This window comes from Dicentrarchus labrax, unplaced genomic scaffold (genome assembly GCF_905237075.1).
Source record: "Dicentrarchus labrax unplaced genomic scaffold, dlabrax2021, whole genome shotgun sequence".
In the NCBI taxonomy this organism is placed as follows: domain Eukaryota; kingdom Metazoa; phylum Chordata; class Actinopteri; family Moronidae; genus Dicentrarchus; species Dicentrarchus labrax.
This window is the reverse complement of record NW_026136715.1, coordinates 7,248,789-7,276,600: the sequence shown is the minus strand read 5'-3', so window position 1 is coordinate 7,276,600 and position 27,812 is coordinate 7,248,789. Positions and strand designations below refer to the sequence as shown.

At 42.7% G+C, this 27,812-nt stretch overlaps 1 protein-coding gene across 1 annotated transcript; it reads right to left on the bottom strand.

Moving 5' to 3' along the window:
* Positions 1 to 833: 833 nt before the first annotated feature.
* nol4la (nucleolar protein 4-like a) lies at positions 834 to 27,812 on the bottom strand. The gene is made up of 11 exons (XM_051425420.1): positions 27,221 to 27,812; positions 18,108 to 18,263; positions 15,954 to 16,065; positions 13,683 to 13,792; positions 11,144 to 11,285; positions 9,558 to 9,838; positions 9,280 to 9,465; positions 8,661 to 8,849; positions 8,435 to 8,548; positions 8,101 to 8,290; positions 834 to 6,922 (listed from the first exon to the last, which is right to left on the bottom strand). The coding sequence occupies exons 1-11, from the start codon at positions 27,560 to 27,562 to the stop codon at positions 6,705 to 6,707; spliced, it is 2,040 nt and encodes a 679-aa protein (XP_051281380.1). The 5' UTR covers positions 27,563 to 27,812; the 3' UTR covers positions 834 to 6,704.

Here is a 27,812-nt window from a genome sequence, read left to right as displayed (position 1 = left end):
GTGTGTTTTTCTCTTTGCAAAGCTCTGCACTCAGAGGCAGAAGAATGAGCTTTCTAATTATCATCCTTTATTCTTCAAGGACAGCAATGAAATTCTCTAACAGCAGCGGTTCCCAACCGTTTTCCTTAAGGGATCCCTTTTCTATAATTGAGTAAACCGACGACCCCTGACTAAGTGACACACTTTATGAATATTTCATATTATATTCAACTATTATAGAACCACTGATTAACTGTACAATTGTGCAATAACTGCAGGAAGTTTGTGTAAAACTGGTGATTTCGATTAATTTTGAGCAAATTATTCTCAAAATATTGTATCAGAGATGAGTTTTCCTGATATTTTATGAACTTTTCATGCAATTTTCTGTCTGTATTATGCATTTGTTTTTTACTGCGTACTTTTCTATTGCAGGATGGGGCTGCTTATTAGAAAGTGAATGTATTTTGTGTTCAGGGTCTTCAAAAGTTTGCGTCTTAAAAAACGAAACTTTAAAGAAACCTTGACCTTTAGGCCTACTGTGTATATTTCTGAAGTTTTCTTACACCACTTAAAATCAAGGAGGCCTGAAGCATTGACAACCCCCAGGTCGAGAACCTTTCTTTGTCTTACAGGTTGTCTGTGTACAGTCTGTGACCTCTGCACCATCCTGACATTGTCTATCTGTTCTTACAGCCTTCCTCCCACTGCTTTCTGTAACTCTGCTGCCCTCTTGTGGAAAGCTCACTCCTTTAAAAACAATGAGTGTGTGTGTTGAACCACCTGTAATGTTTTCTTCCTGATGTGAGACTCAAGACGATTACAGAAATAAAAGAAGGAAAGCACAAGGGAGGTCTCAGTTAGATAGCTCATCGCACTATTTTATTCAATTACTGACATCTCAGGAGAAGAGGAGAGCCTTGCAACTCTGCTGTTGGTAAACCACTGTTGTTGTTTTTTAGTTTTTTTTTGTTGTTTTTTTTTTCATAGCGTTGATGCAACACTGAAAAAGCGCTATTTCCAAACAAACACAGGTCCCTCATTAGTGATATGTAAGAGGCAGAGAAAATCTCACCTGGACAGTTTTGCATGAAACATACAAATGAAACAGGTTCAACCTTTTCTTTTGTCTTTTTGTAGTTTCACATATAATAATAAATATCCATACCTATAAACACTCCAAAAAAATCAAAATATTAAGTCACAGGTACTGGAAAAAGCTCCACTTTTAAATCACAATGATAAATGTACAAAACAATAGACATCTCATATAAATGTTAATGGTTTTTCGTTAGAGAATTAAATCTCATTTCAGAAGAAATCAGTGGATAAAAACTAAACTTGGAGATTCAGTATTTCCTGAGGTTTATGGGTTCCCCTTAAAAGGCCAGGAGAGGGGAATGGCTTTTATGTTACCGAGGAGATATTACAACAGGTCAAAGTGTACCTTTCAGGGTACCAGTCGGGTTAAGGACAAGGAGTTTTCCCTGACAACAAAGTCGGGATATTAAAAGATTCTGAGCACTTAATGTAGTATAATAAATGTACCTACACCCCACCTATCTCCATTTAGGCCACAATAGTATTCTAAAACAGCTGATTAAAGTCATCTTGATCCTTAATAAATCTTTGCTGGTCCACTTTGAGAAGTTGTGAAGCTCCCTTTTTTACTTAAGATTACCTTTTTTTTTTTTTTAAATGCTGGAAGCCACCACAACACCGAGCCGACCACAACCAGCTGTCACGGCACACTCTGACCACGTGACCGAGTCGTCAAAGAGGTCACGTCTGCACTTGATGCAATGAAACGACAAAAGGAAAATATCTGGGCAAATGTACACAGATTAGGGGTATAGGTGAGGAGAAAAAAAAACAGCCTGAATAAAACAAAAACAAAAATTATTCTGAAAAACTGTACATGTAAACATCACACTTTCACTGAGTCCAAAAACCAGAGGGGAAAAATACAAAGCTTCACACAGGTTTACAGTACAACCCCCTGCACAGAGCTACAGTCTCTTATCAGTGCAGGAGAGGCAACAATTGAAATAATATAAATAACAATAGAAGTAATACAGACCACCACCAAATGATAAGTTAAAACAGGCAAGGGCTAAAACCACTTTGATTTTTTTTTTTTACAGTGCTGTACCCACAGAAAAAAAAAAAGAAAGCAAAAAACATCTTTTATCACTCTTTGTACAGCTATACAGTACATTTATCTGACCACTTTAGCAATCCACAAGCTACCAGGGCATTTTTAATCAACACCAATAGATTACATTGTCCAGTCAATACAAAGAGAAAAAATACATTGGGCATTATTAGAAAAAAAAACAACAACATATGACGACACGCGGTCGTCGTTGATCACAGTAACTCCAGCACACAGCTAAAAATGTTGCTCAGCGTGAGACAGTTTACAAATCTGCAAGCTAAATGTCTGTGGAAAAATGAGACAAGATCAACATGGCATCACTGAGTTAGACATGAAGTGTAGAGGATCTGCTATGGCTACAGTAACAAACGAGGAGGTTGGAGGAGACGAGGAAGACATGTGAGGACTCGGGGGTCCCACGTATATCTATGATTACGTCTGTTAGAGCCCAGAGGGGTGTTTCATAAAGCACGATTATTTTAGAAAGTCAGGCAATTCTGCTTCATAAAGGAGGTTTAAATAAGTCTGATCTAAGTTACCATGGAAACCCATCCCTACAGACTACCGTGGTCCAGGCTCAGCTTCACTTTAAACAGTGTCAGACCGAAACATTGCGTTCTCTCGTAGGTTCCTCCCCTGAAGGATCCTCTTTACGGCTGCACCGTGAACACGAGTCTGCTCGCACAAAAATGTAGGTCACGTAACTGACATGGGATGAGTTTAATTGCATAATTTAAATCTGTGCTCATATCTGTCAACATACGTGCTTCTGCAATCAAATTAAAGCCGAACTTCACCATTTCTCCTCTCTTTAAAAGTCACTAAATTAAATTAAATCCATTCATTACATCTGCAGCAAGTGGCAGACAACCTGTCAGAAGATATTTAAAAAAAGATAAAAAAGTATTTTCTCAATATGGAGACTGCTGAGTCACTTGTACAAACCAAGTAACACAATCCAGCTGATAATTTAACACATTTTTTGGCCACTTGATGGCACCGGAAACAAGTTGCAACACTGACATTAGCATCACTTTTAAGATGATATGGCAAACTTGTTATCAAACAGTCGCTTATTTATACATCCAGCTGTTACGGAGCAACATTATTATCATCTATTTGGAGTCAGCTGATGAATTTAAGGTCAGTATTCACTCTTATTTTAGCTCGTTTTTTGGTCTCTACCAACTCCTGAGGGAAATATCTTGCTCCTCAGCTGCTGAATGCATCCCCAGCTAGTTGCTAACTGTGTCTTTGTCTGCAGTTTGGTGCTGAGCAGGTAGTATACAGTGTGTTTTTAGAGTTTTTTTTACTGCTGGCTGCAGCTGTGAGAGTAAACCGAAACAGTAAAGTCGTGGCCAGACAGCTAAACAATCAGCTGAAACTGTCTATAAAGCTCTGTAAAGCCGCGGGGAGCTGCAGATTCAGCCGATGATTCTCTGTAGTTTCAACATTAGGAGCCCTCTCACATTACACATTGTCATTTGACACTATTTTATTATGAAAATATATTGATTATAACTGTTTTAAGGTTCTAAAAATGCAAATTATGTAATGGTTTTCTATTAAAAAAAAGTCCTATTTGATACATGTTTAATTGTTCTTGTAATTCATGCAGGATTTAAACCCACAATGTCAGAGCACAGCAACAGGCACAGCTAACAGAGGAATGAGTCTGAGCTTTTGTCCAGCACACAGCCAGAGGCTCTATTTTATGTTGTTTATTCCAGTGATGTAAGTTTTCTGCAGTGATATTTTTATGTTTTAATATGTGTTGCTTTGTGGCTGCAGAACTGTGCTCTTTTGTCCCAACATGTCAGTTTGTGTGTTTCAATGTCATGAAATAAATAAACCAGACTCGACTACCACCGCTCACATTTTCTCTAAACCAACTTTATGAAACAGATTCATCCTTGTTCAGTTCTTTTCACGAGACACCACGCTTTTTTTTTTTTTTTTAAAGGCGCCTCCTTTATGAAACACCCCTGAGATGGACCATTCAAACTGATGAGTTCAAACTGAGCTCCAATAAGATTTTCAAACAGGAGACAAAGGAGCTGTTTGCTTTTTTAATTTTTTCTATATATATAGTCATTAATAAAGCAGACTGAGAGCTGCTTCTGCATCAAACTGTCCTTTGTTATAATCAGTTCTCACTATGTTTGAACTGAAGCTGATATTACAAATGAGGTAAAGACACACTCAAATCACTGTGTTATGTTACCTTAATCCTGAGCTATAAAGTGCTTCCAAACTTGCAATAGATAATTTAAATGTAAAATGTAACGCAGCCCAATCATGACATGGCAATAAAATGTATATCCAACTCTGAACCGGTCTGGCGGTGGTGAGAAGTTTATGTGAATGACGGACTGATTCATGATAAATAACTGATAAATTTTGATAGATTTGTGATAAATACAGAAATATATCTCTCTTGAACTTTGACAGATCAATAAGGTGCGAGCCACTTTCGGGGCTGCTTGAAGAGTCATTGTCCTAGTTTGGAATGTTTCAGCCGACTGAATTAAATCTTCACAGATTGATGTTTGTACAAACTGGGTCACTCCACTTACACACAAACAGAAAATCAACATACTGTCAATACCAACACTTAGAAAATAAAAATACAAAAAATAAATAAAAAATACTCCACATACACACACTTACACAACAGTTCTTTGTGCTGAGTGACTCACCATTAAAAGTGTCTGTTGTGAGACTGTGCTCTAGATCTGCTTTGAGTACTCGTGTGCCCTCAGACCACACATACACACACACACACACACACACACACACACACACACACACACACACACACACACACACACACACACACCATAGCAGAAAGCTGGGAGAGTAAACTGTGATGCGATTACATCTTTTTTTTTTTTAAAGATTGTCTCTTGCTTCTTTTCAAACAGTGTGTTTTTCAGATATGATATCAATGAGTGGAGATGAGGGAGAGAGGTCAGAGGGGATGATACAGACTGAGCAGCCCACACACACACACACACACACACACACTCGCACTGCATCCAGTAAAGCCATATGGATGTTAGGTTGACACCGCTGCATTCATGTGACTGTCAGGAATGGATGCATGTGAGCTCAATGTGCCAGTTTTAACTTAAAAAAAATTTACTCACAGAACAATTCCTTCACAAAATGACCCCAAAATCACTTTAAAGTAAAAAATAAAAAAAGACGTGCAACATTAAGTCTCATTTTTCTGCCAGGTCTTATTTCCTTTGACTGATCCCAATACATGAAAGTGCCTCAGTTATGAGGTTAGCAATAAAGATCAGTATTAACAACAAACAACAACATTGAAATTGGCTACAATGCTGCATGGGATATCATTTCTTTTTTCTTTTTTTCTTCTTTTTTTTTTTACAACTTGACAGTTACAGCAGGAGGAGATTGTGGTAAAGTACTCCCTGTTTTGCCTTAAAACACTTCAGCAAGTCTGATAAAGTCCTTTCAGTAAGCACACCATTACTGATTATCTTCAATATTGCACCTTTTTCCACTGGTTATAAAAACCAAGAGTCTAAACAATATATTAATCTCCTTTTTTCCCTGACAGGTGTCTGTGACCTCAATTTGCATACCCATGCTTCTTAAAAGCCTCCTTCCTTTTTTAAGTAATGAGAAATTGCCTGTGATAGAAATATTCATAATAAAATAATTGAAAATGAAGTCACGTTGGGTAATGAGTCTTTGTCTCTTAGTCACGACATGCCCTAACAATCTGGAAACCACTCCAACAGAGCAGGACCGAGGTATAGTTTTGACCACACGACTTGACTGATCTGGCCAAAATTTACAGGAGAAAACTGATAAACACTGTCCTGTTTTTCTTTTCCTTTTCTCTACTTTTTTTTAATGTGCATGTGTAAGTCAGCACGTCCTCCAGTAGCTGTTGAGGTTAACAGGTCAGTTGATTTAGCAGCGATTCATCTATGGACTTTCAGAACGCAATGCAGAAGTGAATTCGGAGAGAGTTATCATTTAGAAATGACTCAGACGACCTAATCAAATCATGCCACTGTACAGCATATTTTACATTTGTGTAAAGATAGAAACAAGGTAATGACACTAAATCACTGCTATTTAACCATTAATATGTCCAAACATCTGCACAAATGAGCCAGTGTGGCATTATGGTCACAGCTAATTTAAGGTTAACACCTCTGGTACGCCACTGTGCACCAATGCAGGTCTTTTTTTTTTCACATAGATCATCGCTTCCTGAGACGAATGGAGGTTGAAGTGGTAAAATGAACTGAATGGGATGAATGGCTACAGATAACAGGGCACTAAGGTCAAAGTGAACCAAATGCATAAATAAACATTTTTCAGCCTGTGATATGTTCTGGCCCGTCCAAATACATAAACATGTGGGAATAAGAAAAGGTACCATACCTACAGGACCCACTGTGCGCTGCAGTATCACTCGTGTACATTTTGTGTCTTTGTATGCAAGTCTGCCCAAATATGTGTGACCGAGGGCGACAGACGTGGACAGGCTAGGAGAGGGTCTCGCCACGGTTTTGGCTCGGACTCAGTTCTGCTGCAGGATCAGGTTTTCCAGCTCGTCTGCTGAGCGGAGCAGGAAGGCGGCAGACTCTCGGTATCCTGCGATGAGCTGCCTCACCGCTGTGACCTCCGGAGGGCTGAGCTGAGCCGAGGCTCCGCCACCGCCGCCTCCCTGACCGTGGCTGTTGGAGCTGGAGGTGGAGGAGTTTGGGCCGACTGCCTTCATACTCAAATCTGTGGGACCTGGGGGTTTAAGACACAGATACAAAGACACATCAGAGAACATGTTATGCTAAGAAATCAAACTATAAGAAATAAATATCCAGGAACTAGTGGGGGAAAAAAACTTGCTCATCTCATATTTCAGAGATGCATCAGAGAAGAGCTCAAAACCTTGAAGAAAAGATGTTGATTTATCAAAAAATGTTGATTAGAAATTGTATTGAAAGCTCAGTTCACCAAAATACAAAAAAAAACAACCTAAAAACATATTTACTGTCACCTCTAGTTGTAACTAAGACAAAACAATGCCTTGAGCTACACGCTGACTTTAGCATGCTAACATGGTAACTAGCTGAGGCTGATGGGAATGTGATTCGCAGGTATCCAGTCAAAGCATCAGATAAAGTGAAATTTTGCCCTGATTAAAGCACTAAAGGCAAAGTTACAGGATCACTAAAGTCAGTCGGATACAACATCTTGGAACCTTGAATGTCTGTATAACATTTAGTACTAATACATCCTGTAGATGTTGAGATATTTGACATTGACATTTTTGAGATGAAAAGTCCGTGGATCACAAAAGCCGTTAGGAACATGCAACATGAATGTACAAAATCTGTATTGTGGTTCATGTCTGTATGTCTACTGATGTACTGTGGTGTTTTTTATTGTATTTTATAATACTTAAAGCTGTATGTAATAAACTCTCTGTGTAGTTTCATGCTTTGTATTGGAACTATATTAAACTGCATCGTCCCTATCAATTAAAATAAATTAAAATATGCTGAGATATGTCAGACTGGACCCGACCGGCCAACATAATAAAACTGTCATTCCTACAGTCGATAAAATTATTCGGCAATTCTCTTTCTAAAAACAATGTCCCTGTTATTTCAGACAATCCGCCAACACCACTTTAAATGGAAATACTTTCTGCTGAATAAAAAGTCACCCGTGTGTTCTTTGGGTGATCCAGAGGAACAGGGACATTAGTTCTTCAAAGACATGTAGCTATTACATTTTTTTTATGCTTTTTTTTTTTATCAGCGCTTTGAGTACCACAAATAAAAACTGATTCATATCAAGGATGAAACTCAACCAACCCTTTAATTAGAAGAGCAGTGCTTTGAATATATCCTTTCTTTTCTAAATACACAGCATTAAAAAGACACATTATTTGGTCGACGGAGGCTCCTCACCGTTGGTTTGCGCAGCACCAGAGTTCTGCTGGTTGCTGCCGACTGTCCCATATCCCCGCAGGTTGTAGTTGAGGCCTCCATTGGTGTAGAGCTGGTCTTGGGCAAAAGCTGCGCTGGAGATGGAGAACCCTGATGGGGCCACAGAGGCCGGGTCCCTCGAGTTGGGCTTGTCAACGGAGGCGGGCTCATCCTATGAGAAATTAAATGTTTTCAATTTGGGCACAATATTGTATTTTGTGTTGTGCAGTTTGGTGGTAATGATGCGTGACTGTCCTCGCACATTCCCTAATCCCTGCTGGGCAAATTCACAAACACCAACTGCCAAGACATTTACCGTGTACACATCGAGTCGCATCCTCTTGGCAGCATTTCGGGTTTCACTGTCACAGGCAGCAGCGAGGATGTTCTCAGCCATGGCAGAGGTGAGGTGAGGAGGTGTTGGTCGTATCTGGCAACAAGGGTCAGCGAGATTTTTGCTCATTATGTTTTATTTCTTTTGAGACTTAACGATTGTTTGTTGGATTTATACAGACAACATTTTAGCTGAGGACACTTTATACCTCAAAACCGCCTTTTTTCATGCGGCGACAGGATTTGAGGTAGGTGCGGATGCGCTTGCGGGAGCGCTCCTGGAACTCTGGGAACTGGCGGCTACAGGACTCGATAATGGCCTGGATCTTCTCCTTGGGCTGTTTGGAGATGGGCACCATGCGGTCCAGATTCTCATCCACGAACAGACGCACAAACATCTGACAGAGACGGAGAGAGGGGGGAGGGGAGAGAGGGGATGTAGAGCAGAAAAAATGGAGTGGGGGTGCAGGGTGGGGAGAGAGAGGGGTGTGAGAGTCGAAAACAAAAGAGAGGAAAGGGAAGGCAGGGGATGGGGGAGCGTTAGAGGTAGAGCGGAAGAGGAGAGGATAAAGAGGGAGGGGGAGGTGATGAAAATGGGAGCGATGGAAATTGAATCATTGCTCATATTCAGGACAATAACTCGTGATTGCTTTTTTGCAACTCTACTGTTCTATATGTTTCCTTTAGATTCAGAAATGCACAGATTGTAGTTCTCACAGAAATAAGGCTGGCTGATATCCATCACACTGGAGAGCCACAGATAACAACAGCACTGTATTGTATCTATGTGGATTTAATGAAACTGCAACAGTTAGACAGGTTACTTACATTGAAGGCTTTGAGTCTCTCAGGGTCCATACCCTCGGCGTCATTGATCTTGTCACTGTCATCGTGGTCATCGTGATCATCGTCGTCGTCGTCAATTATCTGTGCCCGACCAGAGGTCAGATCCTCTGCACTCATGCTCAGTTCAGTTTTTACAGAGTCATAGCTTCCTGAGCTGTAAGGAGGGGACTGGAAACACACAGAAATACATGTTTTACAGATTTTACAGACACAAGAGCTGTTTGTCTTTACTGTTCATTGAGAGAGAAAAAGTTTCTTACCTTGTTGGCGTACTCGGTTTTGATGGGGTACTTTCTGTTGGGGTCTGCGGGGTAAGAGTTTGGTGGCGAGCTCCCTGCAGGCAGCAGTCTGTCGCTCAGATTGACCGGCTGCTGATCCTCTGAAGAGGATGAGGGTGAGGTGGTGCTGAAGTCCAGTGGAGCGCTCAACCCGTTCTCTGCCATCTCCCCGTAAGGGGCCCCACCATCTGGGGGGTTCCCGCCCACAGCCAGCACCTCCGGGGAGGTCAGGGCCGGCAGCCCGCTCTCTGAGGAGTCGTCATCTGGAAGAAGGGGAGGAAGAAGAGGACAGGGGCAAAGACGCAGATACAGAGATGAGATGTGCAGATGTTTTTCATCATTTAGCACAAATGTGGGTTTGTTTACTACAATGGGAAATATTTCTGTCGAACAACAGAGTGGGTGTGTAACTACAGGGGGGTGGGGCCTTTCTGCCTCATGTGGTGATCTCTAAAACTGTTAAGGAAGTGGGTATTGGGGTCAACTGTCAAGATAAATAAAAGTTAGGGTTGTTGCGAAGAGCAGGTCTGGAGGAGGAGCTAGCTGAAGAGGAGAAGGAAGTAGGAGGAGCTTGGTTTGATTAGAGCCTATATAAAGAGGTTTTAGCAGAGGTGTGAGACTTTTGCACAAACCTGGACTCTCACTGGCAGCCATTGTGTGAAAATGTGAGTTTTCTATACATTTATGTTTACAATATATTGACGCTTAAGTTACTTAGAAGCTGAGAAAGTTTGCACATTGTGTTAATTCTTATTAAATTCAACATAGCCAGATAGTTACTCCATATATATTAGATTTATTTCATGATAATTAATACGTGGCACACATTTTCTCTTTAGATAAAACCATGACTATGCAATAAACTTCAATGAAGTGGATTCTTCCGGTGTCTCGTCGGCCTGACCCCTATAGTGTTAATCATAGTCCCTGGTTATCAGCCTACCTCTCATACAGTCCTGAACAACAGCAGTATTTCACAGGGTAGAAGGAAGGGGAATTTTAGGATTTTCAACAGTGAAGAGGGAAACAGATGAGGATGAGGAGGGACTGGAGGGGGGAAGGGAGCCTTCACTTCCTGGTGTGTACAAATTAAAGCTTTTAACCCAGTTTACCCCATGTACTGAGGGTTTCTACACGTGTTCTGCACACACCTATGTTCACTGAGTACAGAGTAATTCTCCCTTTCAATGTTTTGCCCTATTTTCAGTCTTTTCTATAGTGATTCCTAATCTATGAAGGTTAATATCAGCCTTTGTCCTACTTTTCTAAGCCCTGTACCCTGAGAGAGAGAGAGAGAGAGAGAGAGAGAGAGAGAGAGAGAGAGAGAGAGAGGGGTGCACAATGGACTGGGGTTGCTGTGGTGTCCCACCCCCTGTAAGAGTGGATTTATTTGGATTAGTCTACTAAGAAGGAGGCAAGCTGTTTCCTGTGTAGCACCAATCTGTACCCTTTATATGTAATGAGTTTACCTTCAAATTCCAGATGTAAATACAACTAAAAAGGACCAAAAAAACAATAACAGCTATTACAGCACAAGAGGGCTGTGTCCACAGTTAGTGACGTCTTACCGTCCTCTTCTTTAACGTTGGCTGTTTGGTTGCTGACTCTCTCTCCATTAGGTGGACTGGGCTCAGGCACTGGGGGCTGCTCAGCTGCGATCCATGTAGGCTCAGCGCTGTTCATCTCCTCGCTGCTCACCGAACTGTCATCCTGAAGGGAGACGGCGGGAGAGAAGAGAGAGGGATTCTCACACTTTTGACAAAAACTTCAGAGTTTCCCATTCATGCAGGAGAGATAGAGGAAGAAAAAGAAGATATCACAGTGTCTCTTTGCATCTCACACACTTTTTGGAGTTTATCTTAAAACAATACTGACATCCCCTTATGTGCAATGGAAAGCAGTAATCATTCCTGCTGTCCATACAAGCCACAAAGAAATCCCTGTGAGCAATGTGGTACAATATCCACAGTCTGTAATGACAACAATGCATTTTAAATCAAGTGGTTACCCTTCAAGGTTAGTATTTCTAGCATTAAATTCCTTCTTTGTGCGGTATTTTCTTGAACTTCTTGTAGCTTCAGTTGAATTTGAGATTGCATTTTTGCACAAAATTGACTGACTGTGGGTTTTTTCCCCCGTCAAAAGGAGTCTCTTTGAGGTCAGTATGGGCAGCAAGTACAATTACAGCAACAAATAACGCTCTCAACATACATTTATGGCTTGAAAGGATTGTGAACCTACCCTTTAATGGACATTTTGTTGATTTAATAAAACATGCTGAAGTCAACAAACCGTAAACGCAGGAGCCTCCTTGTTAAGTAACGTTTCTTGGAGCACTGCTATTTTTAACTCCTGTTACGTAGAGACCCTAAAGATGCTTGTTGTAGCGTAACACGAGTATGAGTAAAGCATGGGGGTAAGGATTAGCAAAGGAGAGCGGCGTAATCTCTCAAACTATTCAAAGACCGAGCTTCAAACTACAGGAATTACATCTGCTGAACAGCCAGGACCACATTTGTGACCAGTGCTGAGCTTCACAGAGCGACACAGGCCAGTTTACATCATGCTAACATAAATGGTGACTTCGCTATGGCCTGCGTGCACGCCGTCATGTGTCAGCTGGCAGAAGGGGGCAAAACTAAATGGATGGAAACAGAGCAGAAATGCATCTCGTCATCTCATCATTCCCCCCGCACGAGCACACAAATAGGCCTAAACTCCTGGGAGTATGCATCCCTCCCTCTGTAAGGGGTTTTGAGGAGGACCAAAATGCTCAGTGACAGCTCCATTAGGTACCAAGTGAGCATTGAAAAGAGAGCGAAGGAAAGAGTCTATAATTAAAGGTTCTAAGTTGTTGGAAATGTAGCATCATTAATGCTTTAGGAAAGTATATAATTGATAAAATGGGGGGGGGATTACTTTTAATAGTGAGACCAGGTGAGCCAAGAAATGAAGTTGAAGCACTTGGTGACCTTTGACTCAGATATTTTAGAATAAACTTTTGTTTCACCAATTAATACAAACAACAACATACAGTACAGAATATATTCAGAAGTTGATACAACTATTTTGATAATCTATTAGCTGTTTGGTTAATTCTTCAGATTAACACTCAGTGATTCAAGCTCTTTTATGATGATTTGATTTGTCTTTTATGTGGTAGTAAATTAAATATCTTTGGGTTTTAGTCTTTATGGACAAAACCAGCAATCTTGAGATATCATGTTGGGCTTTGATTTTCACTATTTCAGTGGTGTACACTCCAGTGTAAATCATATCTGAGGCATGTTCATCACATCTTTTTGTATGTAGTTTGTATCTTCACCACATGTCAAAGAGAGAGGTCGTCAAAGTTGTGCAGAACAACATTCAAACAGTGGAGGAGTGACTGCTGCAGCAGACTTAAATGCACACTCACAAATATCCTGCTTTTGTCAACAGGACAAACCTTGCTGCTTTTAAACTGCTCTGTAATCCACCACAGCAGAAATATGGAACAAATCACTACAAGTCTCCTACAACACTGCAATAACCCTCTGTGATGGTTAATTATTAAATTATTGGCCTGCTCATTCTCAGTCTGCACACAGATGCGTCCAACAGCCTGAGCATTTGTTAATTTGTACTCACCCGCAAATCACAGTCTGGGTCATTGTTCCGGATAATCCTAATTATGCGTGAGTGAGGTCGACATTATCATCATCAAGTACCGCTCCCTGCACTTTAGTGACAGTGGTTTCTGAGTGTTTCTGTCACAGCCACACATGGGAGTGGTCTCACACATGACGTCACTCTGCACATCTACTAATCCTCATTTCACACTGAGCTCCTCCTCCCAGCAGGACGACTGCTCTGATTCTTTAATATTGAATTAAAAGTTGAGAGGAAGGATGTCTTATTGTGCCAGCACAAAGGGTTTCTCCCTACAGCGTCGATGAGACTTAAAAAGAAAATAACCAGACAATTTGTGCAGTCAATACAAATACAATTATAGTGAAAAGGAGATCTTAACAACGGCTGGCTTTCTAATTAATCCATCAGGACACCTTGTATGTGTGCCCACGCTTCACAAACATTCACGGCCCACTTGCAGGGAGAGGTACTTACCCTCTCAGTGGCATTCATGCACTGCAGTTTCATTTGTTTCAGGTAGGTGGCAGTAAGAGGCATGTTGTAATCAATGAGGTCCGGGACCAGGGAGGTTGGTCTGTCATTTTCTGACAAAGAAAGCAAAGAAACATCACAGGATATTATGAATAATGATGATTGAATGTTTAATAAATATAGAAGAAAGCAAATTAATCAAGTTAGAACTAATCCTCAGTGAATCATTTCTAGTATATTTACTTCAGTACTGTACAGTTCTTTTAAGTACAATTTTAAGATGCTTGTACTTTAATTACTGTAACTTTATTTTACTTCTACTCCACTATATTTTACTGAGAAATATTGTACTTATGTCTGACAGATATACATTAGATTCAGATTTTAAGTATAAAACATACAATCAGTTTATAAGAAATGCCTTATTAGTACCAAACTGTGTATGAAATAGTTAGAATTGACTCCACCTTGACAAACTACACCATATACAAATGCTTACATATTAATATTAATACAAAACTAATGAACCAATAATATAATAATAATATAAGACTTATAGGGGCTGTTCAAAATTAAAAATGATGCTTTTATAGTGTGGTATTGCAATTTTTACTTCAGTAAATTATTTGAATGCTTCTTCCACCAAAACCCACCCAGAAAATAAATTAGTAAACAGAGATTTGATAACTTAAAATAACTGATATTAAAAGACATATAAACCCCTATACAATGTTATATAATTATAATAATGATAATGTAAGTATGTAATGATCTAATTGATATTTACACACATTCTTTTGTGATTTTAAGACCGTATTTGTGAGGTTCTGAGTCGGCTATATCAATATCTTTGGGCCCCCCTCAGACAACTCAGCGGCCTCTCACTCCCATACTTTTAACCATTAGAAAGAACCATTAAACATTTTCCATGAATCAGCTATTACCAGTTCCAGTTTGAAATGTACCCATTGATTTACACACAACTATAACTGGATCACTCTGAAACTGTAGTTTAAGTAGTAAAAGTAGTTCTGGACTTAGATAGAATGTCTTTTTTCTATGAGACCTGATGAAATAATATCCTTGGAAAGTCACACTGAATCATGTTCATTTGTTTGTGTTGTGACTCAGAGAAGAAGTCTAATTTTTGATGGCCAAACTGCAATAACTAACTTCTTCTTGTTGTTTTAGAGTAGATTGAAAAACTCTCACAACTACAAGTATAAATACCATAAAACTTAAATTAAAAACAGGGTCCCAAATACACGCAGGTCCCCTTCACCAGCCTGGTAATGGATGTATAAAACCTCTTAAAGCCCATTAGGTCACGCACTCAAGAGAGTTCTAATCTGCTTGTATCGCCTACACGAATATCAATATATGTCAATATGGACATGTTACATATTGTTAGATCAGTATCACTTAATTGATACGTTGTTCAAGTAATATTCATACTGGTTTAAATAAACAATCTGATAGTATTTCCCATCTTTTGTGCAAAAGGAATTAATGAACTGTCCCATATAGACGCAAATAAAAGGCCAGACTATTAATTTAAGTTTTATAGTATTAGAATTCAAACTGGATACCAATATAATACATTTCTGTGCCTTTTACAGTCTGAGCTGATCACACAGACAAATTCTCTGACTGAGGCAGAAGTGCTGCTGTATCCCGCCAAAGGTTGAAATCCAACCAAGTAGCCTTGACTGTATGAAACAACCTGAAATCATACAATGTGGCTGAGAGCCATCTGCAGTCTCCACACTGACCACTAGAGGGATTCTCTGATCTTCCAGTGGGTCCATACAATCCCAGAGATGTGGTCCTCTTGAGTCTTTGTTACATCATGTCGGTGATGGATATATACAATATGATTTATTAATGATGGTTTGATTCAAAAACTCTTCAAAGTGCAAAAAAACCTAAGATCACATCAGCTCATATTTAGTGTCTGACAGGACAACGGAGAACTTGCCATGTCTGTCATTCAACACCTCCTCCTTACGTGATAAAAACCAAATAAACATTTCTATGAATCTTATGATGAAATTATCCCACAACAACAACAACGTCTGGCTGTTGTAACAGAAGATTGATTGGTTCATACCATCTCAGCATGCATTGCAACATCCTAATTAACCGTTTTCCATGACAGTATGTCAAAGGATGTGAGAATTAGCCACTCTAAAAGGTTAATCTCAAAAATAGCATATCAGTTAATGATGTCTCCAGAATTAGTGAGCTATCCACAGGTCAGATGTGTGCCATTACCTTTGAACTCTGCCGTGCTGGGGTTGATGTGCATCCTCTTCTGACACTCTCCACAGCTCATTAGGAACCGAGTCACCGCCTCTCTGGGCAGGAAGGCGTAGGTCTCTGCTATCTGTGCCGGGAGAGTGAGCAGAGGAGACTGGGTTACGACAACAACAAAAAAAAAATGGCAGCAGATATGGCTCAGGCTGTGGCTGAACTCAAAATGTGTGCAGGTGTTTGGTTTTTTTTCGTACCATGCATGTGTGAAAGTTTTGGGTCAGTGATTATGTGTTATCTCGATGTGGCATGAGGAGGAATCCTCCCTCCGGGCGATCTCTCATGCCTTGAGATGGCCTAATTCCAGATTCCCTTGTATATGATACCCTAAAACACAAGTGTTTGTCATCTCTCTTCCTCTTCCTGCGCTCTCAGGTGCGGTTGACTCATATCTTCACCTCTCTCTCTCATGCTCTGCCTTCCTCCTCTGTTTGTCTCCGCTGCTATGCCACCCTCCCCTCCTCGCCCCCTCTGGCGTTTCCCTGTAAAATGCGACCTTCACGTGACCATGGAGAGGCAGCAGGGGTGCCCACCCCCACCGGCCCATTGCCGCCACCGCCACCATCACCACTGCCACAGCTCCCTATCCCCTTTGCCCCGCCCCCCTCCACCCCTCATGGCCCCTTGAGGCAGCTGAGAGGGAAAGGCCACCCAGAGGAGCGTGCGCCTCCCAGAAGGCCACAGTGACAGTTCCATATTATGCCCTGCCCCAGTGATGCTGCCTCCTCAAAAGGGTACACTCTATGAGACGTGACAGGACCTCTCTACAGGGCAGGAGGAATTGACTCTGTTTTTTTTTTTTTCCAATCCTGGGGGGCGAGAGGGTGGAGAGGAGGGGTACCAAAGTCCTGCTAAACCCCCTAACACTGCACTAAAGCAGCATGCAAAGCCCCTCGTTTGGTCAGGACACCACACCCGACCCGAGACCACACACCTCAGTTTGTTAAGTAAACTCATATACTGCCTTTGTTCCAGAGTCATCCACACGTACTTTGTTTTCCTGGTAAAAGTAGTTCCCTTGGTAACTTCTGATGCTAAAAATGATATATTGTGTTGCCAGAGCTAAGCAGTATAGCCTATTGTCTCTGACTGGAAAAAAAAATCTGATGGCCTCTGGGTGCTGCCTTTAGTCAGCGGCGTTTGGACGCTTTGGGCCCCTAAAAGGAATACTGACCTCACTTTGGGCCAATTTATAAAATAACCCGACTGTGATTCTTTTTTAAAACTCACTCCAGCTGCACTTCTCACACAAAGGAAAAGGAGGCGTTGTCTGCACGCTGTGATTTGCACGTTTCTAAAAAATGTTTTCATAAAAAAGAGCAGAATAAGCCTAAACTATATTTACAGACCAGAAAACACAGATCTGCCTACAATTAGGAGATGGACGTCTTTACATTGGACATATTTGTCCCTATTTGTTTTACAAAATGTGTTGCAAGCGTGTGACGGTGTACTTAGGCACAGTGGTACTTTGTGCTAAATGCTAATGTCAGCATAATAACATGCTTACAGTGACAATGCTAATATACTGATGTTTAGCAGGTAGCTATGATGTTCACCATTCACCAGCTTTGTTGGACATGTTAGCATGCTAAGATCTGATAATTGGGACAAAATACAAAGAACAGCAGAGGCTGATGGGAGTGTCATTAGTTTTTAACGTCTTTGAGCAACTTTACCTGCTGGCGGCTCTAGAGGAACATTTAGAAGATCACCAGAGTTAGGGTTTATCCTCTGAGGACCGTGAATGTCTGTACATTTCATGAAAAACAATTAAGAAGTTGTTAAGTGATTTAAGTCTGGAGCAAAGTGGTGGACGGACAAACTGATGTCCTGTACCCTCACAGATCTTCGAGCACACACACAGATGTTTTTCTGACAAAGAACTTATAAGTCAGACAAAAAAAAAAGAGATTTTTTTGGGAGCCAGCGATTTTCTGTGTAGACAACCTTTCTTTTTCTTTTGTGTGCAATTGTTTTCATGCACCACAGGAAAAGGCAGAGACAAGAGGGTAATGGTGACTTTACTGATATAATATATTCAATATCAACAAGTATAAAGAGATGCTGAGACTGAGAGCAGTGCAAGGTTAGCTGCAACCTGCAAGTACCCACCGCTTTGTAGGTCTTCTTTTGGCCTGCATGTTTGGGTGCTCTGCCCGGGTCGGCGCCCATTTCCACATGCATGGCATAGATGATGTCGAAGAAGTCTTCTACCACGGCTACACGCTTCAGGGAGGAGTTGTCTTGGGCTGAGTTCCCATCTGAACACTGAAAACACAGACAGAAGACTGGAGGTTAGTTTAATTCCCCGCCTCAGGCTCACAGATATGACATGTGTTGTATCATCTACAGCGGGAGATCTCTGATATTACAGCTGTAGTTATATTCCTGCATCCATGTGATGTGAGAAGGACCTTTAAGGCACATGAGTCATGGGTCATGTGGTTACAGACAGTCATGCACAAGGTGTCCTCACCAGCACTGACAAAAAAAAAAAAAAAAAAAACTTGAAACAACCTCCTTTGTGTTGTCCAGCCCTCCTTCCAGCAGTCATTGTCTATACATTTATCTCTCAGGTGGAGAAGTCTCGGCCCGGCCATCACCCCATCTCTGCAATGTTTAAAAATAACACCACAGACTCTGTACAGGACCGACAGTCCCTCCTACCACCACCTCTGGCGCCCGTGCTGCTGACCCTGTCGCCATAGAAACTGCCACTGATTTCTCCCGGGCAGGTGTGCTGGGCAAAGGGTCACGTGACTCGCCGTGCAAGTGGGATCGCCAGGACAACAGCCTCCATCCGCAGCACCACATGGGGCTTTTTCTCTCCTTTCTGCCTCCATGTTTTTTCCTCCAAGTAACTCTCTCATCCCCTTCATTCCCTCCAGACAAACAGTCAACACTTTGCATTTTCCCACTTATCTTTATATTTCTGCACCTGCTGATATTTCAAAGTGCCCCGGCAAGCATAAAATGGGGGAGAAAAATGGATTTGGGCATTTTAATTAGGTTTTTTTTTTTTCATCTCTTCCACACAGATATGAGACAAGCTCTGACATTTTGTGGAGATTGGGTTCTAGGTGGGGAGTGATCTTTTCTTGTTTGAGTGAGAGGAGGGTCCGGAGTTCAAAAAGTTGTCCCCCTGGCATTGAGGAATCACACTTTTTTTTCCTCTCCATCCTCTGCTTGACATTTCTGCACAGTTCCTGGGATCTGACATTTCATTTTCTCGTTTTCCCCCAACTGCGTCCTCTCTCCTGCCTCCATGTCTTCATCCCCTATACCTCCGTCCCGTCTTTCTTTCCTGCCCCCACCCCTCCACCTCCCACCCCCTCCTCTTCTCTCTCCTTGCTCCTGCTCTCCCAAGTGCGAGGTAATGATCGTTGCCATGGCAACTAAAACCAGCTCACAGAGCGGGTTTGTTTTAATCCGGCCCTCTCTCCCTCTCCCTCTCTCCCTCTCTCTCTCTCTCTCTCTCTCCCTCTTTTTCTCCCTCTCTCTTTCTAGCCACTCTCCCCTGTCAGCATGGGCTAAATGTAATGATAATAAATGAAATAATAGCGATCCTCCACCTCATCATCACAGCTGTAATCTATCGCACTTGGAGGTATCATCATCATTCCCCCAGTGACATCACCGCCGCCGCCGCCGCCGCCGCCGCCGCCACTGCTGCTGCTGCTACTGCTTGGGACAATGGTGTCAGGTCCATTCACGCTGGATTTAGATAATCTCATACAACTGTGGGGTGTGCAGTGCACCCACACTGCAGCTGCATCCTCCACTGAATTCTACCCCAACAAAATATCCAACATACACACCGGATATTCTGCTGGGCATGCATCCTCCCACCAGAAATTAGGGCTGCACAGTTAATCGAAATATTAGCAAAATTCCAATATGGCCAAGTGAAATATTTGCAGAGGCTGCAAATTTTTTTTTATAAAAGGTAAAAATGTGTGACAAAAGAACAATATGATGAAGTACTTTAGTGCTGCAGAGACGCCCTCTGCTTGTTCTCCAGATGTAAGAAAACACTAATTGTGAATTATATTGCAATATCTGTCAATATATCATGCAGCCCTACCTGAAATCCAACCAAAAAAACACACACATACATAATACTGCAACCCACCGGTGGTAAACTTGGCTAATTCTGCTGAAGTCTGAATACAAGACCTGTATCTGCAATGCTTTTGTGTAGGGCTGCAACTATTATATTCATTATTGATTTATTTTCTCAAAAAATGCCCACAAATCCCAATTTCCTAAGGCCGCAAGGTGACTTCTTGTAATGTCTTTTTTTTTTTTTGTCCAACAAACAGTCCAAAACCCAAAGATACTCAGTTTAAAATGATACAAAACAGAGATATTTTACAGCAAATCTTCACATTTGAGAAGCTGGAACTTGCATTTTGCCTTGAGAAAACAATCAATTATCAGAATAGTTACTAATTATTTTATAAATACATTAATCAAGCTATAACTTTTGTCTCCTCATGTAAGAACTTGCAAGCTTTTCTATCACTAGTCACGACGTCAGTCCTGCTATCTAAAGGCCTTCTTGGGCCCCTCTGCACCAATAAGCTCTTTAGTTTCCAAACACAAGTCAACAGGGAGTTGAACATTCACCTCAGAACACAACATGCTTTGGAGTGTGTGTATTAGTGTGTGCCATGTGTGTTTAAGTGCAGACCGTGTCTACCGGGCAGCGCTTGTATCTGAAGCATCTCAGAGGAGAACAGCTGTTGAACAGCGCCGTAGATATTTGGTCTCATCAGCAGCGTGCCGTTTTAAAGAGCAAAGGAGACATGTCAGCATCCCTAATCACCAACAACACCGCAAAAACTCTCGCCCTCCTTCTCTTCCTTTCCTCCTTCTCTCTATCTTTCTAATCCTGTAGGACTTTGCTCTCCCCCAGCCACTGTACAACCAGCCCCCATCCCCTGCGCGCACTCCCTGTCCCGCACCAAACCGCTCTGTTGCTAGGAGACTGGAGGGGTTGAGTCGGCTGCCCCCACCCCCGCTGGCAGTCACACGCACACACACGCGCGTGCGCACACACACACACACACAGACACACACACACACACACAACACACATAACACACACACACTGTAGCAGTCACTGAGGGGAGAGAGGAGCAGTCCTGCACACAGGCAGGTCAGGAGGAGGAGGTGGTGGAGGGAGGGAGGCAGGGAGGGAGGGAGGGAGGGAGTGAAGGGGGGGGTTCACGGGAAGCAGCTGGGTCACAAAGACAGGCCGGCAAAGATAGAAGAGATGCATCACACAAGGAATTAGCTCCACGGGTGAATGGATAAACACTCCTGTGACATGCAAAAAATCTCAATTTAGCCTTGCACTTAACTTTAAAAGTCAAGGTGCAACGTTCACGTGAAGGTGGTGCTTTATTTTGCAAGGTGGGTGCACAATAAGTAGCTTAAGTTGTGGCAGCAGTGATGTGTGCTCAGGTAGTTTCTGTGTGTGTGTGTGTGTGTGTGTGTGTGTGTGTGTGTGTGTGTGTGTGTGTGTGTGTGTGTGTGAGCGGGTAGGGAGTAAAGATGGCTGTGTCAACAGTACTCATGACTCAGATTATCTCACTGCAGATGTGACAACAGGTCATCTTTTAAAGCCCCATCTCCCCTCTGTAAATCTATCAACTGGCTAATGGACACGTAAATGGAACAATCCCTCTGTGTGCGTGTGTGTGCGTGCGTGCGTGTGCGTGTGCGTGTGCCCCAAGGGGAAGATAAAGGTTCATATAACAAAAAAAAACCTGATAAAGTAGAATATTACCTTCACTTTTTTTTTTTTTTAATAAATCCCATCCCCTTCTATTTCTTTTCACCATCATCCTCCTCTCTCCTCTCTGCCTCAATTATAAAGCCCTTGTCATTAAATCCACATTAGGTGCACTGAGCTCAACCCCTCTGTCCGACATCCGTGTGTGTATATGTGTGTGTGTGTGTGTGTGTGTGTGTGTGTGTGTGTGTGTTTCTCTCTCTCTCGGCTGCTCCCATGATGAACATTATTTGATAGAGTGTGTGACATCCCCAATATCCCACAGAGCCAGAGACAGAGACAGTCCCACCGGCCCGCAGACTGCCACTGTTGACGTTCCAGTCACTGACTCAAAATGGTATGTAAATGACTCGCACATACATCATCACCTCCCAGAGTCCATTTCACCATTTTCATACTGTCCCACTTTGTTAAATGTTGGCCTTGCAAAGGTATTAAAAAATGACAGTAGCGGTGTGGTAGGAAGATTATTGCCGTCTTAAAGGCTCTGTGTGTGTGTGTGTGTGTGTGTGTGTGTGTGTGTGTGTGTGTGTGTGTGTGTGTGTGTGTGAGAGAGAGAGAGAGAGAGTGTGTGTGTGTGTGTGTGTGTGTGTGTGTGTGTGTGTGTGTGTGTGTGTGTGTGTGTGCGGAGCAGAACTATCTCCCACACAGGGGGGAGGCCCCCGGGCCAGTTAAAAATGGTGTTAATTTCTCCTCCTATGGGAAAGCAAAGAACGGTCTCTCCATGGCAACAGAGAGGGTGCTGAAGGGAGGAAACACAGAGCATGCGATCAGCGACCCCCTCTTTGTACGAGCACGCACGCACACACACACACACGCACACACATACACACACACACACACACAAAACTAACACATGTGCAGGGATGGATGGATTTCATCACTGTAACGTCTGAAATTAACACATATTGACATTTCTTTATGAATCTCAGTTTGACTCTCATTAAACAAAGAAGTGTAGCTTCAAACAGACACATCTTCTCCACCTTTAAGCGCCTGATGATGAAGTCAACCACCACTACACACACACACACACACACACACACACACACACGGTAAACGCATCCATCTGTGACTGTTGACGAATGAGACGAGAAGGTGATTCTTGTATGGGGCGGTGAGCGTTTGCCGTTTGAACCCATGAGTGTGAGCCCATGTGTTGCCCCTAATAAGCGCTGCCAGAGTGGGTTGAAACACAAAAAAACAAAAAAAAAAAACACACACATCGGACAAAAGCACTGGAGATCCGCTATGCTAAAATAGCATTAATGCAAATGATGTTGAATAATAGGGCCAGTATTCTTTTGACTCTGTGGCCCTTCCACAAAAGAGGAGCTCTCAGGGGAAATGTGGACTAATTAATCAGATAATAATGATGATGTTCCCCTTCCCTGCTGACGGTGAGGCACAAACATTTAGGGCCCATTTTCCAAGACACAGACTATGAATAGTGGTTTCTGGTTTCTACACGAGGGAAGGACGGCCCGAGACAAACCTTTATCTTAGTAAATTGATAGCTTGATTAAACACTTAAACATTCTGAAAACCTCTTTCTGTGGTTTGTCCTGTTTAATTTTATGCTGTGCTGTCACTTTAATGATGAATCTGGAGACTATTTTTAATGAATCAGTGAATATTGTTGTTGATAAAATGTCCGAACATACTGAAAAATGGCCCATTATAACTTCAAAACCCAAATATGTTCAAGTTACTATTAAATAAGACAAAGAAAAGTAGCAAATCCTCACATCTGAGATGCTGGAACCAGAAAATGTTGTATTATTGGTTGGAAAAATGACCGAAAAGACTATTTGATTATCTAAATAGTTTCCAATATGGCTGCAACTAATAGCCGATTAATCGATTAGTTGATCACCAGAAAATAATTAGCAACTATTTTGATAAACGATTAATTGTTTCGAGTCTTTTGAACGTCAAATTCTTCTTAAAATGAAGCTTCAATTGGACAGTTAGCCGAAGGAAACATTTGACAGCTAAACCAAACATTAATCGAAAAAATGATTGACAGATTAATCGATAATGGAAAATAATTCTAAGTTGCAGCCCAAGTTGCCCAGTTAATTTTCTGCTGATCACCTATTAATGGTTTCAGCTTTAGGACACTTTGTTTATTTCTGTTCTGACAGACTTAATAATAATATTAATTGTTAATACGAGTTAAAATATAAAGGTTTTACACAAGCTGATGTTGACGGTGAAAGCATCTCCAGTAAGATTCAACTTTCACTTTTAAACATCATGTTCACTGTTTCTCAACTGTTATATACATGTATGTGTGTGTGTGTGTGTGTGTGTGTGTGTGTGTGTGTGTGTGTGGGGGGAGTGTGAGAGAGAGAGAGAGAGAGAGAGAGAGAGAGCATGTCCACCAAAACCGATTTGTGAGAGATGAACAGAGATATTTACAGATTTCAGTTGGCATGGCAACAAAAAGAAACAGCTCGCAGTACTTCAATTTTTTCAGTACAATGCTCACGTCAGCCGAAAGGAAATGCACAGGGCGTTTAAGCGTTTCTTTTGAAAACTGGCTGCACTCTGACTCCCTTCGTCTCGGGGAAAGTCTTGTTGCTCAGGCAGTGTGCAATTCTGTGGTGCATCTCTGTGTCTGTTTCTGGTCCTATTCCCCTCCTCCTCTGTAGCGTCCTCTAATCAGGACATAATGAGAGCTAAACGAGGTTGCATCTCCACACTGAGGGCTGCTGGATTCTCTGAGCAACTGCGAGGGCTCTGAGTTGTGCAGAAAGAAGGGGCGAGACGACGCGGGCTGGAGGACAGAGATGGACAGAAAAAACACAGAAAGAAAAAATAATTCTGTGTCCGGGCTTGAAAAGAAGGCATTTCCACTGAGTCAGTGCTACTGTGCCCTGCCTTTCTGTCCCGTCACACACTGAAGCCGCCTTGTATGCTTCACTGACACATAGAAGAGACCTTCTCTGTCTGCACATCAGCCACCATCCATCCCTACCCCCACCCAGCCTCCCGTCATTTAGCCCCATGCCTGCCCCCATACAGAAACTTGGCACACCCTGGGAGCAGCTGCAGCGGGGCATCCAATGCTGGAGCTCCAGAGACACGCCCCCGGCCCTGCAGCCTTATGAGGAGGCAGTGACCATTGTGTGTGTGTGTGTGTGTGTGTGTGTGTGTGTGTGTGTGTGTGCGTGTGTGTGTTTGTTTGTACGTCTCCTCGTGTGTGTGTGTGTGTTTGTGTCACTTTTCCACTGGCCCAGGACGAGCCTATTTATAAAGCCCATGAACGCTGAATCAAAAATCACGCTTTCTAATAGTCACATGCATTTAAATTGGTTGATTTCTTGCGTCTGACTCATCATAGAAGCAGCGTGTGTTGGCTGATGTTTTGTTTGTTGTTTAAATTTCCCAAGTGGTGCTGAGTCAGGGGGAGGTTTCCCCCCTGCTTTATGATATTAGCTACAAAGCGTGAGAACTCCTCTCCAATAAACAGTGAGCAACACTTTTTCAGGCAGACTGAGCCTCTCCAATGGTTTAATGTAACCTCAAATAATTATGTTAGATGGGCCTCAAAGGGAAATTAGGCTGTTGGTTGAGCTACAGAATGTTACATTGATGTAAATATATATATATATATATATATATATATATATATATATATATATATTTGACAAGGGGACATATAACAATCAACAGGAACTGACAAGAGTAACAGACAAAAGCTAATCAACAACACATTTCAGGCACCATCTGCACCTGCAGAGACAGATCACACCTGCCCTCTTGCCCAGAGGGAAACATAATATTGAGTGGAGATTAGAAGAGTTTTGTAAAGGCAGTTGGCTTAAATATAAATCGTGCATTCACACAGGTAAAACACCTGTGGAGGGATCAGTGATATATCAACCAAAATCAAAGGATTCGGTGTCTAATCGGTGCCAAAAACCTCCTTTAGTTTGTTACCAGAAAATGTGTTTCTGCTCTTTGAGGTCCAGAGAGACTCTGTCCCAACAGGGCGGGTGGGGGGAGATTATTCCCTGAAGGCGCTTATTTAAAATGGTGGTTGTCTCCTTGCTGGCACAGCAGGCCCAAACACCACACAGAGAAATGGGCGCGCGTGCACCGGCGCACGCGCACACACACGACCGAGCTACTGGGGCACTGCTGACTCTTCACCATGTTCACGTTTATCTTGGCGATCCGTTAAAAGAACAACGTGTGGTTTTTAACCCTGAATACACCTGCGGTCCCAGCAACGTGCAGCGGGACGTGTGGTGACCTGACTTCCATTACGCCCCAGTCCAGAGAAGTGAAGTCTGAGCACCAACTGTGGGCGTATGTCGCTATCAGTCCCGAGCAGACCCTTTTGTTTCCGCCACAGCCCCTCACGTGGTCACCAATTACGCACAGCTGCCACTCTGCATCAAATGTAGAAATTAATGTTTTTAAATGTTTCTCGTGCAAAGAAACGGGCTTTATGGGGCTTAATGTGGGGACGTACACAATAAAATGCGGCAGAGATTCAGACTATCCTGGACTACACAGGTGTTGCCAGAGCAACGAGTGCCTGCGAGCCGACTCGCATCCTTCCCAGGACAATGAAAAGTGGGGTGCAAACACTGAGACTGCCACACAATGATATTTCTTAATGAAACAATAAAGATATTTGAGTGTTTTTTAAACCCCATCCTTGCTCTCTCAGAGGAAGACACATCGATGTTGCCGACGCACGGACGCAGACACCGTATTGCTCGGTTTAGACGGGACAGTGAGGGCTCGTGTCTTTGATGAATCGCTGCCAATCAAACCCGCTGGAGCCACAAAGCACACAAAGGTGAATCTGACATCTTTCTAAGTTGGCATTGATACCAATATAGCCCCCCGAGAGGAGCACGCCGGAGCACCCTGACATACCCGACCCACGAACATGCCATTGCATTCACGCGCGCGCGCACAGCATCACCATATCGGGCAACACGAGACCCTGAACAGCACGGTTCAAACTAAATGTTGTCAATAGTCAATTATCTCGTGCTCTGCGCCCGGCAGCGTGCCGCTGACAGGACTTCAACCTCACTGGCGAGATGGCTATGCATGATAGCCTACCTTTTACAATAGCGATTGCCAGGAGGCACCGGCGTTGCTATGGCAGCAAGGGATGAGAGTAGGGCTGCTCTGGTTGGGATGTGGACAAAGTGAAGCTTTATCGGGGGGGGCGAGGGCGAGCCGGGACGACCAAACGTTATAAGTTGTCATTTTATTCGTGAGACGAAGTGCATGTGTGCAGCCTGGTAATAATGACAACTTATAGGCTAGGTGGCAACGGGACATCTCGTGCTCGTGTACACGCACGTTCTCGCTCTCGGTCACACATAAACGCACACGCACGCACACACACACACACACACACACACACACACACACACACACACACACTTACCGTTGACTTGACCGGGACATATAGGACGGGTTTCCCTGGAGCTCCTTTCTTGTTGTGCTCTCCCAAAACGTTGGTCCCGACCTGAAATCCTTTAGACTTCACCCAGAATTTGAATTTGGCGTTGATGTGGCTGTTGTCGATATAAACGCCATCCGACTCGTCGTTCTGCAACAGTGTCTGCATGATTTTGTTATATTTTCGCCGGGTGACGGTCTTTGTTTTACCGGAGTCTCCATAAGTCCGGAGACACCAGTCCTGAAATTCACTGAACATCTCCGCCTCCAACACGACCGGACTCCGGCTCCTTTTGGGCGCATCCACGCACGCCTTTTTCGTTGCCATCGTTCCCTCTCTCTCTCTCTCTCTCTCTCTCTCTCTCTCTCTCTCTCTCTGTCTCTGTCTGAACCCGTTCAAACAGCCCAGGCTAATAAAGAGAAAGACTTGAACGGGGTTGATTCTCCTCCCTCTGGTCCCCGCTGTCCCGCGTACAGGAGGCTCGGTTCAGGTTTTGGGACGCTACCTCCCTGTGGTTTCCTAGCAAAAGTGACCCGGACAGTAGCAGCACACCTGTTAGCGGAGGAGCAGTGCTGTC

Coding starts and splice junctions, on each gene's coding strand:
- nol4la (XM_051425420.1), bottom strand. CDS start 27,562: ATGGCAACGAAAAAGGCGTGCGTGGATGCGCCCAAAAGGAGCCGGAGT. Junction 9,466..9,557: donor AAACCGAGTACGCCAACAAG/GTAAGAAACTTT, acceptor GTGTGTTTCCAG/TCCCCTCCTTACAGCTCAGG. Junction 8,291..8,434: donor TGCGACTCGATGTGTACACG/GTAAATGTCTTG, acceptor AATTTCTCATAG/GATGAGCCCGCCTCCGTTGA.